The sequence below is a fragment of the Diadema antillarum genome, unplaced genomic scaffold (assembly GCF_040938485.1).
Source record: "Diadema antillarum isolate AM-2024a unplaced genomic scaffold, OU_Dant_1.0 seq00000674_RagTag, whole genome shotgun sequence".
NCBI lineage: Eukaryota > Metazoa > Echinodermata > Echinoidea > Diadematoida > Diadematidae > Diadema > Diadema antillarum.
In genome coordinates, this window is record NW_027271580.1 from 2,159,565 (window position 1) to 2,172,126 (window position 12,562).

Consider the following 12,562-nt stretch of genomic DNA (forward strand, 5'->3'; position numbering starts at 1 on the left):
CATTCCACTTGAAAGATGAAGGAAAATTGCGCAATTCTTTTATTATACTATGATAATACTTTGTAACATCCCCTCTATATGGAAAGACTATAAAACTGTGATGTCACGGCACTGGAACGAAGAAAGACATTACAAAAAGAATTTCATAAATCTCCATTTTTCTTTTGATAATTCCCCCAATAAAACCTCTCCTTGACACATTAAGACAATATTGTCCATGCCTTCTGATGGGGTTATATGGAGGATCGAGCCATGTCAAGTCCTCTGTCGATGTCATTTTAAATAAATTTTTGCGAAGTCATTTTCAGATTTTATTTCAAAAAGTCAATAAATGATATATATGTGTGTATATATGGTTATTTATATATGAATTAAGTTTACTGACTTTTTGGAAGAAAAATATATATTATGGTAGAGCCTAATCGAAATGATAAAGACGCTTTTTTTCAATTCTGTCTTAAACACTGAGCTTGTAATGAATATCTACTTGAAACAATTGACTTTGACACGTTGTGAAGGACGTTATGAATGTACTTGGTGAATTAATTCGAAGTCCATCAGTAATCGATGCTCCCGTGGCTTGCATAAAATTATTTTATCGCTGCTAAATACTCTTGCAACATATTCATTTAGCACCGGGGTCATTTATTCCTGCTAAGAAATAACTGATTCTAAGAAATAACAGATAACATTGATAATATAACACGGGGAATTCAAATCCGTTAATTAGTGGATACGATCGAGATTCCCCTACCCCATAAACTGTGCGCCGTCACCGGCAATAATAGTACAGGTAGGCCTACGTACTTCCAAGGAGTAGTATAGTACTAGTCCTTGATACGTCGGACTATTGAAGGAGCATGGAGTTAATACAACGAAGGTAGCTCCATAATCATGGTACGAGGCACCGCTAGAAGGCAAGGTACTCGTACCATCAATGAGGTACCTCCTTGGTACCGTGCAGCGTGTTTGAATGCAACCAGAAGACAATGACTTGTGCGACATTGATAAGTACAAGATACAGTACTCTACACAGACCGAACGGCACGCCCAGGCTGAAAGGTTTCTGTGAACTTCAAGTCGGGAAGTACAATATACGTGTACATTGGAAGTAGGATCTAGGAACCAGCACCGACTTGGCGAGCTGTCCTGTATTTGTATCAGCGTTGTTCACTGGATTGTAGTACTTCTCGTCTCTCTTATTTACACATTTGTGATAATATTCGGAACATATTTATGTTCCAAAGAAATATGTTCACAATAGGCCCTGCCGGTACATTAATTTTTTTTCCATTATATCGCAGATGCATGGACTTTTGTTTCGCCATGACATTTTCATCAACAATGCATGTTCGAAGAGGTATATTATAAAAAAGAGAGATCTGTATGATGCATGTAGGCCTGCGCCCTAATTATTTCAGATTTTCAAGGTCACTTTTTTTTTTTTTTGTAGAGGCCGTACATCAAACAAAGTTTGATATCTATACTTGGCGGATAATTCTACGATAAAATATGCAGCGATGTTAGGATTTTGTGGGGGTTTTATTATATCATTTGGTGTTTTTTTTTTTGGGGGGGGGGGTAGGTAAGTGAGAGAGGGGACATCTGATCAGAGTTTCTGTGATGCGCAGTCCTGCACAGTAAATATTTGGGCGCAGCAACAGATAGCAATGTTTATCAATTAAGTCGGTGTTTAATCTAAAAGTAACGAAATTCGGGCACATTTTCATAATGGCTGATGACAGAACCGTCCTTTTTCCACGCCACTTCCCACATTATCTACCTCATGCATTATATATAGTACATATTCACCACTCATGACAGTCTGCAATCTTGAAAATCAAGCACGATGCCCTACGTCAAATGCATTTGCATCAAAGACGGAGGGTGACAAAATAAAGAAAAGGCATATTAAAGTGGAGGTTTTTTAACGTCAATAGAAGGGCATGTGTATGTAGTTTTACTAGTACAAATATCGCAGTCATGTTTCCTAGATGATCATGAGAAAATCTCGATATCATTCTCCTGCACTGATCAAGGATTTTGTTGTTTAGTCCCTTAGCAAGATTAGTGTGTGTGTGTGTGTGTGTGTGTGTGTGCCTGCGTTTGTTCATTTCTTTTTCTTCTTTACGCGTACGTCTTTTAGTTTCCTGACATTCTGTCGATTATTTCTTCTTTTTCTAACAAGACCTCGTGTCGTACTCCCTACAGCGTGGAGGATCGCAGGAATGAATGAAAATAATGAAAGAGATAGGAGGGGGCGGAGCTTGCATTTCACTGGCAACTACTTACCAATCAGGCAGCGACGTACGTAATGTTTATTCATGAAGGTGCCCTGCCGACGTGTAATGCTCTCTGTACATTATCGCGATACGTACGTACTGCAATGTACTGGTGGTTGTGCGCCGTGTTTTGGAACCGCGAGGAAAGGTTGACCGAGTATCTACGGATCATTCGGCCAGGGTGAGAGGCGAGTAGCGCAGGCCAAGTGACGACCCCGCAGAGAAGGAACGAGGATCACATTTGGTGATAATAAATACATTTTCGCCTTTTGTTTTGTCGTCTTGTTTTGGGTTTGGCATTGGTCTGTTGCTTTTCTACCCTTGAGCCTGGTCAAATATCGTCTATTCCTTCTTCCCTTGGCTAAGACGTGGATAACGTTGAGGATTATTATACCAACCACCTTGACAACTTGTTGCGACCAGACAAGAGATTGTCGGTGTCAGTGGAAGGGTCTCTACTGTGCTCTTTTTGATCATGGCAGATCTTTTCTGCTTTGAACAAGATGATCAGTGCCTTGGGAGACCACCTAAGTCGTATGTGGACACTGTTTTACTGAAAGACAAAGTGCTAGATAACTTACTGGCTGTCGAAGATAGCTATGTTCTTTCCGCGGACTATTTTGGAAGACAAACCAACTACTTCCAGCAGGAACTGCGACCGTCTATGAGAAAGCTGGTGGTAGACTGGATGTTTGAGGTGAGTGAAAACAATTTGAATTACGCTTTTTTCATCCGCTTTTACAAAAATCTATCCATATCATTCCCGAGATCAACTCTTTATCTTTCTGTTCATGTGCAAATTGTGACTTTATACCTTCTGAATTATTTATGCCGAATTTAACATGAAACCCGTCCCTTCAGACATGAACTCACTTTGAGCGAAGTTGCTACATGCATTTTCCCGTTGAACTGTGCTCTTGCTGTAACTCGTGTTGGGATGGGCTTGTTAAAGTGCTCATTAATATCACTTCTTGGAAGAAATAACAAATTGTGTTCATATGAAAACTTAGATTATAAATCATTCTTGGGCGTCATACTTTAAAAAGTGATGATTTCTCTTTATGGACAATTTTTTCGAATTTCCCCAAATGACTTGTTGAAATGCGACTTTTTTCGCGGAAGGCCAAACTCGCCCGCCCGCACTGTTGTACGTGTATCTCAATGGTGATCATCCCCACTTCTTCGAGTGTGTGAGCTTATGTCGTGTGACTTCTGGGTGGTAGAAAGATAGACTGCATGCATGCATGGGCTGTGTATATTTTACTTAGCCTAGATTTTCCTTTTTTATTGATATTAATCTCATTTGTGTGGGGGGAAATTCAGGGTCTATACATAAGGACATGATTAAGGTGGTCTTTATCGATTTAAATGTAGATGATCTAGTATTATTTTTAGATTAAGAATGAATTGATCGGCAATTAATCTAGGTCTACTAAACGTTTAGGTGTTATATTCTTTAAAAAAAAAGAAAGAAAATGTTAGGATGATGAATATTATTCTCTTCTCTGTCAACTTCTATAGCTAGCTCGCATACTTGCATTCAACTTGGCAAACTATTTTTGATATTCCCATGTTTCAATCAGTCACTATTTTTATTTTCATAAAAGCTCTTGAATTTACATAATCATTATTATAGGCCTAGGCCGGGCCTAACTTGTTAGAATGCTTCTAAGTACAGTCTAGAAGTAGAACCGAACCTATCTATCTAGTTTTCTAATTCTAGATGATGATTATCTTCTATTTATAGTGTCAATCACAATAACTTTTCCTGCCTTTACCCAAGGCAAGCTGAAAGCTTCAACACTAACGGAGGTCTTTCAAACCCGTAGTCTCGTAGAATTCTATAAATTCCAGATTAAATTATAAATAGACCTTGTTAATGTTATTAATATGAAGTTCCACATCGGCTTTGGCGTGGTTTCATCAAAAGAAATAGAGTCTAACGTTAGATAATGTGTACTGGCAAGAGTCAAAATGTGAGGAAGAAGTTCTTTGAACCATTCCTAATTTTGGGGGGTAAGATCTGTTAATAATAGTTATATTATAAGCCTAGCGCAGTTTCAGTCAGTAGTAGGGCTTATACCACTGACTTCCGGTCTCATTAGTAGTCGAAGAGCCCTTTCTGAATACTGTGGTAGAAAGATGTCGCTTTTTTATTTTGCAGAATTAGTCCGTAGGTACCCATTCGTGGTATTAGAATTTTCTATTTCTTGTTAAGATCAGCGTATACAACCAAATATCCAATTTTTAACTGTTGGTGATGGCCGCACTTTTGAGTCATTCTAGACCCCAACAGCAGATCTATGAGATGACCTGAGACAACGAATGCAAAGGAGAGGAGATCATGAAGACTACCTTAATCAATAGCACCATAGAAAATAATAATAAAAAATGAAGAAATAAAAATAACTGCTGAAGATTGTGCATGTAGTGCTAGTGGGCGTGGGGAAGTGTCCGTTTCCTAAATTTGATGATTTTTTTTTAGGCACTGCTAAACGACCTTAAAATATTTCCGAGGATGTAATATTTCCAAGGATGTCCCCTCAAATACGGCGGTCGGTGTATACCCTATAATTTGGTAAAACTTAAATGAACAGCGGCGCCTTGGGCTTGGCCGTGTTGGCGCGCTTGATGGCTTATGTGAAGTGGTTAACCCATTAGTTTACGTGTATGATGTGGCATGCTTTACCTCCATTCCACATACCGAATCAGCTTGGTTTGTTAGGAGTGTGAGACCACAACGTCATCAGCGTACGCGTAGACTGCTATTTCTACTTCAGACTGTTACCTGGTTACCAAACCTTAAATGCAAAACCGCATGCTTATGTACTGTTAACTTGGGCTTCAAGCAAATTCCCACGACATTCAAGTGATTTTTGCTTTTTTTTTCTCTCTTCCCATGTCCATCCAGGTATGTGAAGAACAGCAACGCGAAGAGGACGTGTTCTGGTGCGCAGTGAATTACATGGACAGGTTCCTTTCTATGATACGGATACGCAGATGTCAATTCCAACTCCTTGGTGCCACTTGCATGTTCCTGGCCTCAAAACTCTTGGAAACCGTGCCCCTCACCTCCGAAAAACTGATCATCTACACAGATCATAGCATTACACTGGAACAATTATTAGTAAGTAGAATACCCAAGACCAAAGAAAAATAAAGAATAGTTTGGATTGTTCCGGTGTGAGGGCATAGTTGGTCTATTAAAAAAAAAAAAAAATGTGTAGATCTAGTTGTATGCTTTGGTCGATTTTGAGGCGTGAAATGCATTTTTTCCCTTTCTCCGCGCATTTCAGTGCAGAGGGATTGTCCGGCAGAAGCGGGAAGTATTCAGAAAGGGTGGATCTGCAAGAAGAGCGGGAAGCTTGTGTGTGAAGCATTCATGCCATTGATTGGTTCAGTTTTTTTACAAGATTTCCCTCTCATTTGAGTTGAACGACGAGAGGAATTAGGTTTTTTCTTTGTTTTTTTTTTTTCTTATTATTTATTTCTTTAATTCGCTACTGGATTTTCGAGTCTCTTCATCAAGCGCGTGAGTACCTATTGTTATCGATCTCTTTCTTTCTCTCTTTATTTATATTTGTAGTACAAGTTGTACTTTTATTTTACTTTTTTTCGCTTGTGGTTATTATGTTCATATTTAAATGTCTATGGATTGCTTTATCTTTGTACTGCAGAATTAATGTCGGGTTCACTTGTAGAACAATGCCTGTGTTGGTAAACTTATTATGTTTAATGGAGGCGAGTTTCCGGCTCCGACTCTATTTGAACACGTTGTCGTCGAAAATTTATAGGAACACTTCAGAGTCGAGTTCGTGTGCAAACGTGCGCCAATGTGAGTTCGTATTTCGTTGAGCGAGAACAGTGAATACAAAACTTTGCGTGTGTCTGTCTGTGAGCTCTTGAGCTGTCCGTGGTGTGTGGTTGGATGGTGACAGCGCGCGATTTGTGTGAGTAGCGTGTTGCCGTGTTCCCAGGTGAGAGTACCCGAGTACACACACTGATGACTGTATCGTGTGATTACAGCGGCAGTGCCCACGGCCAGCTAGAGCACGGCAAGTGGGTAGGTGAACTGCAGCCTGCCGGAGCGGCATGCAGCAGTTCGCCTAATCTCCCGCGTGTAGGTACGACACGGAAAAGAACCGGTGAAGCGTCTGATTGCGGAGGCGTGCGTTAATGGGTTCTGCATGCAGCAAAGCAATGCAGGCGGCGGGTGTGTGTTGGAGTAGTAGTGTGTACAGTGTGGTGTGTCACCCTTGCTCGGTACATGGTGGGCATGCATGCAGTGGTATTCATACGGGCATGATTGTGTGTGTAGTCGGGCGCTTTGTTGTGACGGATGTGAAGGCATGCGCAATTACGAGCTCTTCTATTGGCTGCGCCGTTCAGTTTGCCCAGGGGCCGCCAAATGCAAATTCGTTGTTGACGGTAGCTGTTGCGTTATTTCCGAAATGTATTACTTTTTAGGTTCACTCATTAGAAAGTTCAACTGCTCCCGTTCATACACAATCAAAACAAGGTCACGCACGGATAGAGGTACCTAGCAAGATTAGAAATGTATCATTTGGTGCGCGACTTCCGTTTTTTTTTTCCTTGAGTAATGTTTGATGACTAGGGATTTGCTTTGGTATAAACTCCATCCTACGTACATGTTAATACGGGAGGCATGTTAGATTGTCAGATCTTAGTGCTCCGACTACAGGGATGATTGTACACACTGTATTGTTGAATTCTTAAGATTTTTTTTATAAAATCATTTTTGGGTCGGGTTTCTGTAGCAGTACATTGCAGTTATTCAGGGTGATAAATGTGAACTTTACTTTCTTGAATCACTGCCACTGGTAAGATATACAGCAACTAGCAAAGAAATGATTTACAGATGTAGGTTTAATTTGGCAGTGGCTAAGTTTTGGTTTAGATACTAAAAGTTCCTGATTGAGCAATTTGGGTTACAATGGTCACTAGATTATGTTACATATAGTTGAATGTAATTCATTTTTCCTATGCTAGTTGTCTTTTTCCTAAGTTGCTGTCCTTTTCAATATTCAGATCATTGTTTTTATCCCCATACAAATAAAACATTAAGCAGGGGTTCTTTTTGTTAACTAGTAAGAATAATTCAGGATAACTCGCAAATTCATTAAGAAGCTACTCGGGTCTAGAATTAATTCTACACAATTGCTCAAGAGAGCTGTGATTTGTACCTGGATTATTCATCTTATACAAAAGTGCTGCTCTCCGGAATTTCCATACTAATCATTTTCAAGTGTGGACTGATACATCAAGGAGAAAGGAGTTCCTCCTTACAGGTTGGTTTGAATAGCAGAACTAAAGCTCTTTCTAAAGTTTGCCTGGCTGACGAAAGAAAGGAAATGGCTTTTGAAAAGAGCATATGACTGCATCTTACTCATGAGAATTGTTTATCTTTGTGTCTTGGATAAATGCTGATCATTGGTGTCCAGTGACTAGAATGCAGGAATGGTAGATCAATGATTACTCTGTGTGCTTGTGGTTGCTTTAAATTGCTGCAACTTGTAGGTGTCAATGATACTGTTATTTCTTTGAGATTGTTTTGTTTCCGGTTCGTATGTGTGTGTGAAGTGTGAGTGATATGAACCCTACCTGTGTTTCCCATTTCATCATAGATTTAGAGAACATTCCCCCCCCCCCCAAAAAAAAAAAAATAGAATAAAATAAATAAAAATAAAATAAAATAGAATAGAATAAATAAATAAATAAATGAAATGAATAAATTAATTAATTGATTAATGAAAATAATGAATAAAAATAAATGAATAAATAAAAATAGTTATAATAATAAAAATAATTATAATAATAAACATAAATGAATAAATAAGAATAATTATAATGATAAAAATAAATGAATAAAAATAGAAATCTTGTATTGTGGTAACAATTACTGCAAAAACTTGTATTGTGGTAAAAGTTTCTGCATAAAGCCCCAAACAAGTTAAAAGTTTTTGAAGACTTGTTTCACCAGTTTTCATACCTGCTCTGTGAATATTTTGCCAACATTGTGCAAAGCTCTTAAATTATTCATAACAGGAGGTTTGGGTTTGTTTGTGTGTTGTTGTTTTTTTCAGTCTCAGCAAAGAGTGTTGCATATCACTGGAGATACTTAACCAATATATTCTTTTTATTAGGATAAATATTTTGATTTTATTTTGATTTTGATAAATATTTACTGGTATGTAAGCTTATCAATGGCCAGCAAAGCAATGCCCAGTTTTGTATTGATTTACTAAAGGATTTGCTGGTAAATGTAATATTTGACAACTTAATAGCCAGAAAATGATGTGTTGTGGGTTTTCCAAGAACCCTCGCTGACATGTTTGATCGATGTGTGGTTTTCTACTTCAATGTAGCCTGTATTTTACCTCTGGAGTCTCCCCGAAAAGCACTTAACGTAGCGTCCTCCTCTTCCTCATTGTATCTCTACCCATAGAGAGACCCATTGATGCACCAAACAAGAGATTATGATGGCTTAGCAATCCTTAATTACTACTGGAGAAATAAACTTCAAGGCCTCAACATTCATTCAGCTAGAGTTAAACTGTCTGGTGACCACAACACCTGGCATTGCTTACTGGTCAAATGTGCTGTCCCCACTCCCCTCCCCCCTCCCCCCCCCCCCCCCCCATGGCAAAGTTGAAAGGCAAGGTACAAAGACAGTTGACTCATGCAAGGAGGGCTATTGTCAGCTGCCTTTCATGCTACTTATATAACTTGCTTCTATTGAATAGACAAGGCTTAGCAAGGAAACTGTCCAGTCTCTTCTTATTAGGCTCATATTAAAGGAGAGCAGGCAAAAGAAGAGCATGAGAATAACCCGACATGGAAAGAAAGGTTGCAAACATCAAGTGCACCAAATTTTTGTTGCAAAACTTCGTTGTACTGGTGTTTCTTGATGATGAGAGGTTGGCCTACACAGCATTGATTATAATGAAAATAAAAATGCCTAGATTTCTTTTTAGTAAAGTGGACAATCATTTATCTAATTTATTGGACACTTTGGTCTATAAGAATACAAACTAAATCAGCAAGAGCAGAATGCTGTATGTGAAGAGATAACTAAATCTACCAACTTGTAGCATACACACGTGCACATACAACCAAAGCAAGGATTTACAGTCTTGTATACAACTTGCTCTTGAAGCCAATATTGACTTGTGAAATAACCTGAAGGGGAAAATATACAATGTATCCTAAACTTCCCAGTGATCCCACACCACCTGATTTTCTTAAGATAAAAATAACTTCACAAAACTGTATCCTGGTTAATCTTATTTTTGTAGTGTCACATAATTATCCTGGTCTGTTCTCAAATGTATTTTGTTCTCTTTTTGCCTCATGAGCCAACAGCTAAAGTCAGGCACTTTGCTGAAATTGGCAAGCACTGCCACGAAATACAAAGATTGCGATGATGCCACGTTGTATCACAAGCGTGATTGATGGCATTAGAAACAGGATGCCGGATGTGGCGGTGCACTTCTTATTCAGGTTGCTGTTTCAATTGCCGGAGATTTCCTACTTTTGTGTGCCGCCTCGTGCCAACATTATTCCTCTTGGCAAAGTCAGCATTAGAAGAAAATGGAAATATTAAATAGCATCTACAGTGTAACGCTCCGCTATATGACACAGACATCTCTTGAAGGATTGTGAAACAAAATGTGTCTCGAGTCGGGGAAGTCATTAACACGTGGCTGCAGCATGGAGGATCTTTGTCTTAGTTCACCGTAGGACATTTAACTCCAACCCTCAACCATTCTATCTCAGTCATCGGTCTCCAATTCCACGCCAAGATTTTTTATTTGAGCAGAGACGAGAGAGCCGGCTTCCCAGAAATGCTCAGACACATTTAAAGAGTATGATGGAAGGATGTGTAGTAAGAATTTTGCTCCATTGCCCTATTTAAAGGAATGGTACAGTTATGGTTGAGGTGGGGCTTTAGGTTTCCAATTTTTCATGACATAATAAGAAATCTTTTATGAAATATGAAAAAGCGTACAATTCTAAGAAGAATTCAATATTGACGAAAATCGGTTTTGAAATGGCTGAGATATCCAAAAAATGTAGAGCTAATAAAAGGTGGGACTTGCCTTTTATTAGGACCACTATGTTTTACTTTTTTTACATGTCAGCCATTTCAAAACCAATTTTCATTAAATAAACCTTGGATTCCTCTTAGAATTGTATGCTCTTTGATGTTTCATATGTGGTTTCTAATTGGTGAGCGTGTCTCACAAAAAGTTAGATTCTAAATGCCCGTCTGAACAAAAACTGTACCATCCCTTTAATGACCAAAGTATGTCAAGATCAATTTCATTCTTCGTCATGAAACTATCCATGAATCATATGGTCAAAATATCTTTCCATGTGTGGACTTTTGTGCTGTAAGGAATCAATGGAGGAAATACTAAATATACACTTTGTGTAAGTTTCCTGCCAGACACAAATAGCAGAGAACTGGTGGAGATTTTCCTAGGTCCTCGGGGAAAGCTTACCTTATTCAAAAGCATGTCCAATTTTAAACTAGAAATTTGTCACAAGAATTCCCTCAATTCAAAGAAATAGAGGTGTCATGGTTTATAAAGTGGGCATTTTTAATCTCATTGTTTCTTTATCCTTTGTCATCATACACTTTCAAGTGTGTACATGTATAAGATGTATCAGTGGTATTGCAATTTTGTTTCTTTATTTTTACATAATCATATTAATTATTTCTGTGGGGTGCTGGAGTAATGATGTGAACTGTGATAAAGAAGGCTCTTTGTTTGTACAGTGTGATCAGTCTGAACGCTGATCCTACATGATTAGACGCCACAGTGTGTGTGCGTTGTTGGTAGGCTCGTGAACTTTGCTGTCCTTTAAACACACTGCCGTGTTCCCTTTGTAGAGAACACATCTTGATACCCATTGCCTGTGGTTGGCAATCCCTCTTCGCCTTGTCATTGTATCTGAAGCACTGGACACCAAAGTACCAGTATCTGTTTGTACTCTTCTTTCCCCCAGCATGTCCATTGAAAAAAAAAAAGTATTTACATATATATATTATATATTGCATACACATATATACCGTGTTATATTTACAAGTTTTGAGAACAATACATGCAAGTAGTTTTATGCAGGGCTGTTGTGCCTGCGTGGCAGTGAATTTCACATTTCGCTCAAAGTCGCCATGAGGTAGACATGCAAACCTTGAGCAATGAGTGCAGCCTTCAATTCAGAAAGATGTGAGTGGTAGCAGGCTTTTCATATGTATTAGGAGGTCGATCAGTGGTACATATCATGTCAAATGTCCACAAAAAGTATACATTTATTCCTTGAACACTTGCGCAAGAGAGTTACACCCCAAAGGGTTATGGTTAACTCATGGTCATTCATATTTTTTTTTTCAATGTCATGCTTTTGTATCATTGTTCTATACCTTTTTATTTCTGTTCTCTTTTCTCTACATTTGTTTAAATTCTTCTTTGTTTTTTGTTCAGAGAAAACTATGAATTATTATTATTATCATTATTATTATCATTATTATTAGTAGTATTATTATTATCACATTTTTGTCAGTGCTTACCTGGATTGGCATGATTTGAAGGAAACTGTTTTCCTCATTAGCTGTTTCCCTTCAGCTTATCTCATACCATGATTGTTTTTTTTTTTTTTTAATGATAGGCATTAGTACTGTATCCTTTGTTATGATTGTATTTATTGTCATTGTTGGATGTCTTCTTTGTAATGCTGAACAAATCAATTCAGTTCAATGGTCGATATTATGGCCCAAGAAATATGAATAAGTTGATGGAAAATCAGTTGCCATCGGCCTCCGTCCTGAAACAGCGTATTAATCTGTTTTCTTTTCTGTCTCTCTCTTTCTGCCACTTCTTCTCTTCCTCTGCAGAGTTTTGAGCAGCTAGTACTAACAAAGTTAAAATGGGATCTGATGGCAATCACACCAAATGCATTTCTTGAGCACATTCTCCACCGACTTCCAGTCGACAAGGAGCAGGCCCAGCTGCTCAGGAAACATGCACAAACATTTATCGTGCTGTGCGCGACAGGTGAGACCTTCTTCTCTTTTATTTGGCGAGTACATGTACAGTGCACTCCAGTTATAACGAACAGGGTTGTAACGGCTAGAATTTTGATATTTAACGAAATAAAACTGCTGGTCCCAATAGCTTTGTTATAACAGGAGTTGCCTGTATTTGAACCCCTGCCTGAACATATGTCCAGTTTGAATCACATTTTGATGTTGTGGA

The 12,562-nt window shown here is 38.5% G+C and overlaps 1 protein-coding gene across 1 annotated transcript in view; it reads left to right on the forward strand.

The window, feature by feature from the left end:
* Positions 1–2,452: 2,452 nt before the first annotated feature.
* The window catches only part of LOC139736903 (G1/S-specific cyclin-D2-like), a 28,019-nt gene continuing 17,909 nt past the window's right edge, over positions 2,453–12,562 (forward strand). The window contains exons 1-3 of the mRNA XM_071647576.1: positions 2,453–2,979; positions 5,194–5,409; positions 12,202–12,361. Of these exons, the coding sequence (XP_071503677.1) occupies positions 2,758–2,979; positions 5,194–5,409; positions 12,202–12,361 (598 nt within the window). The 5' untranslated portion in view covers positions 2,453–2,757. The remainder of the gene's footprint in view (positions 2,980–5,193; positions 5,410–12,201; positions 12,362–12,562) is intronic.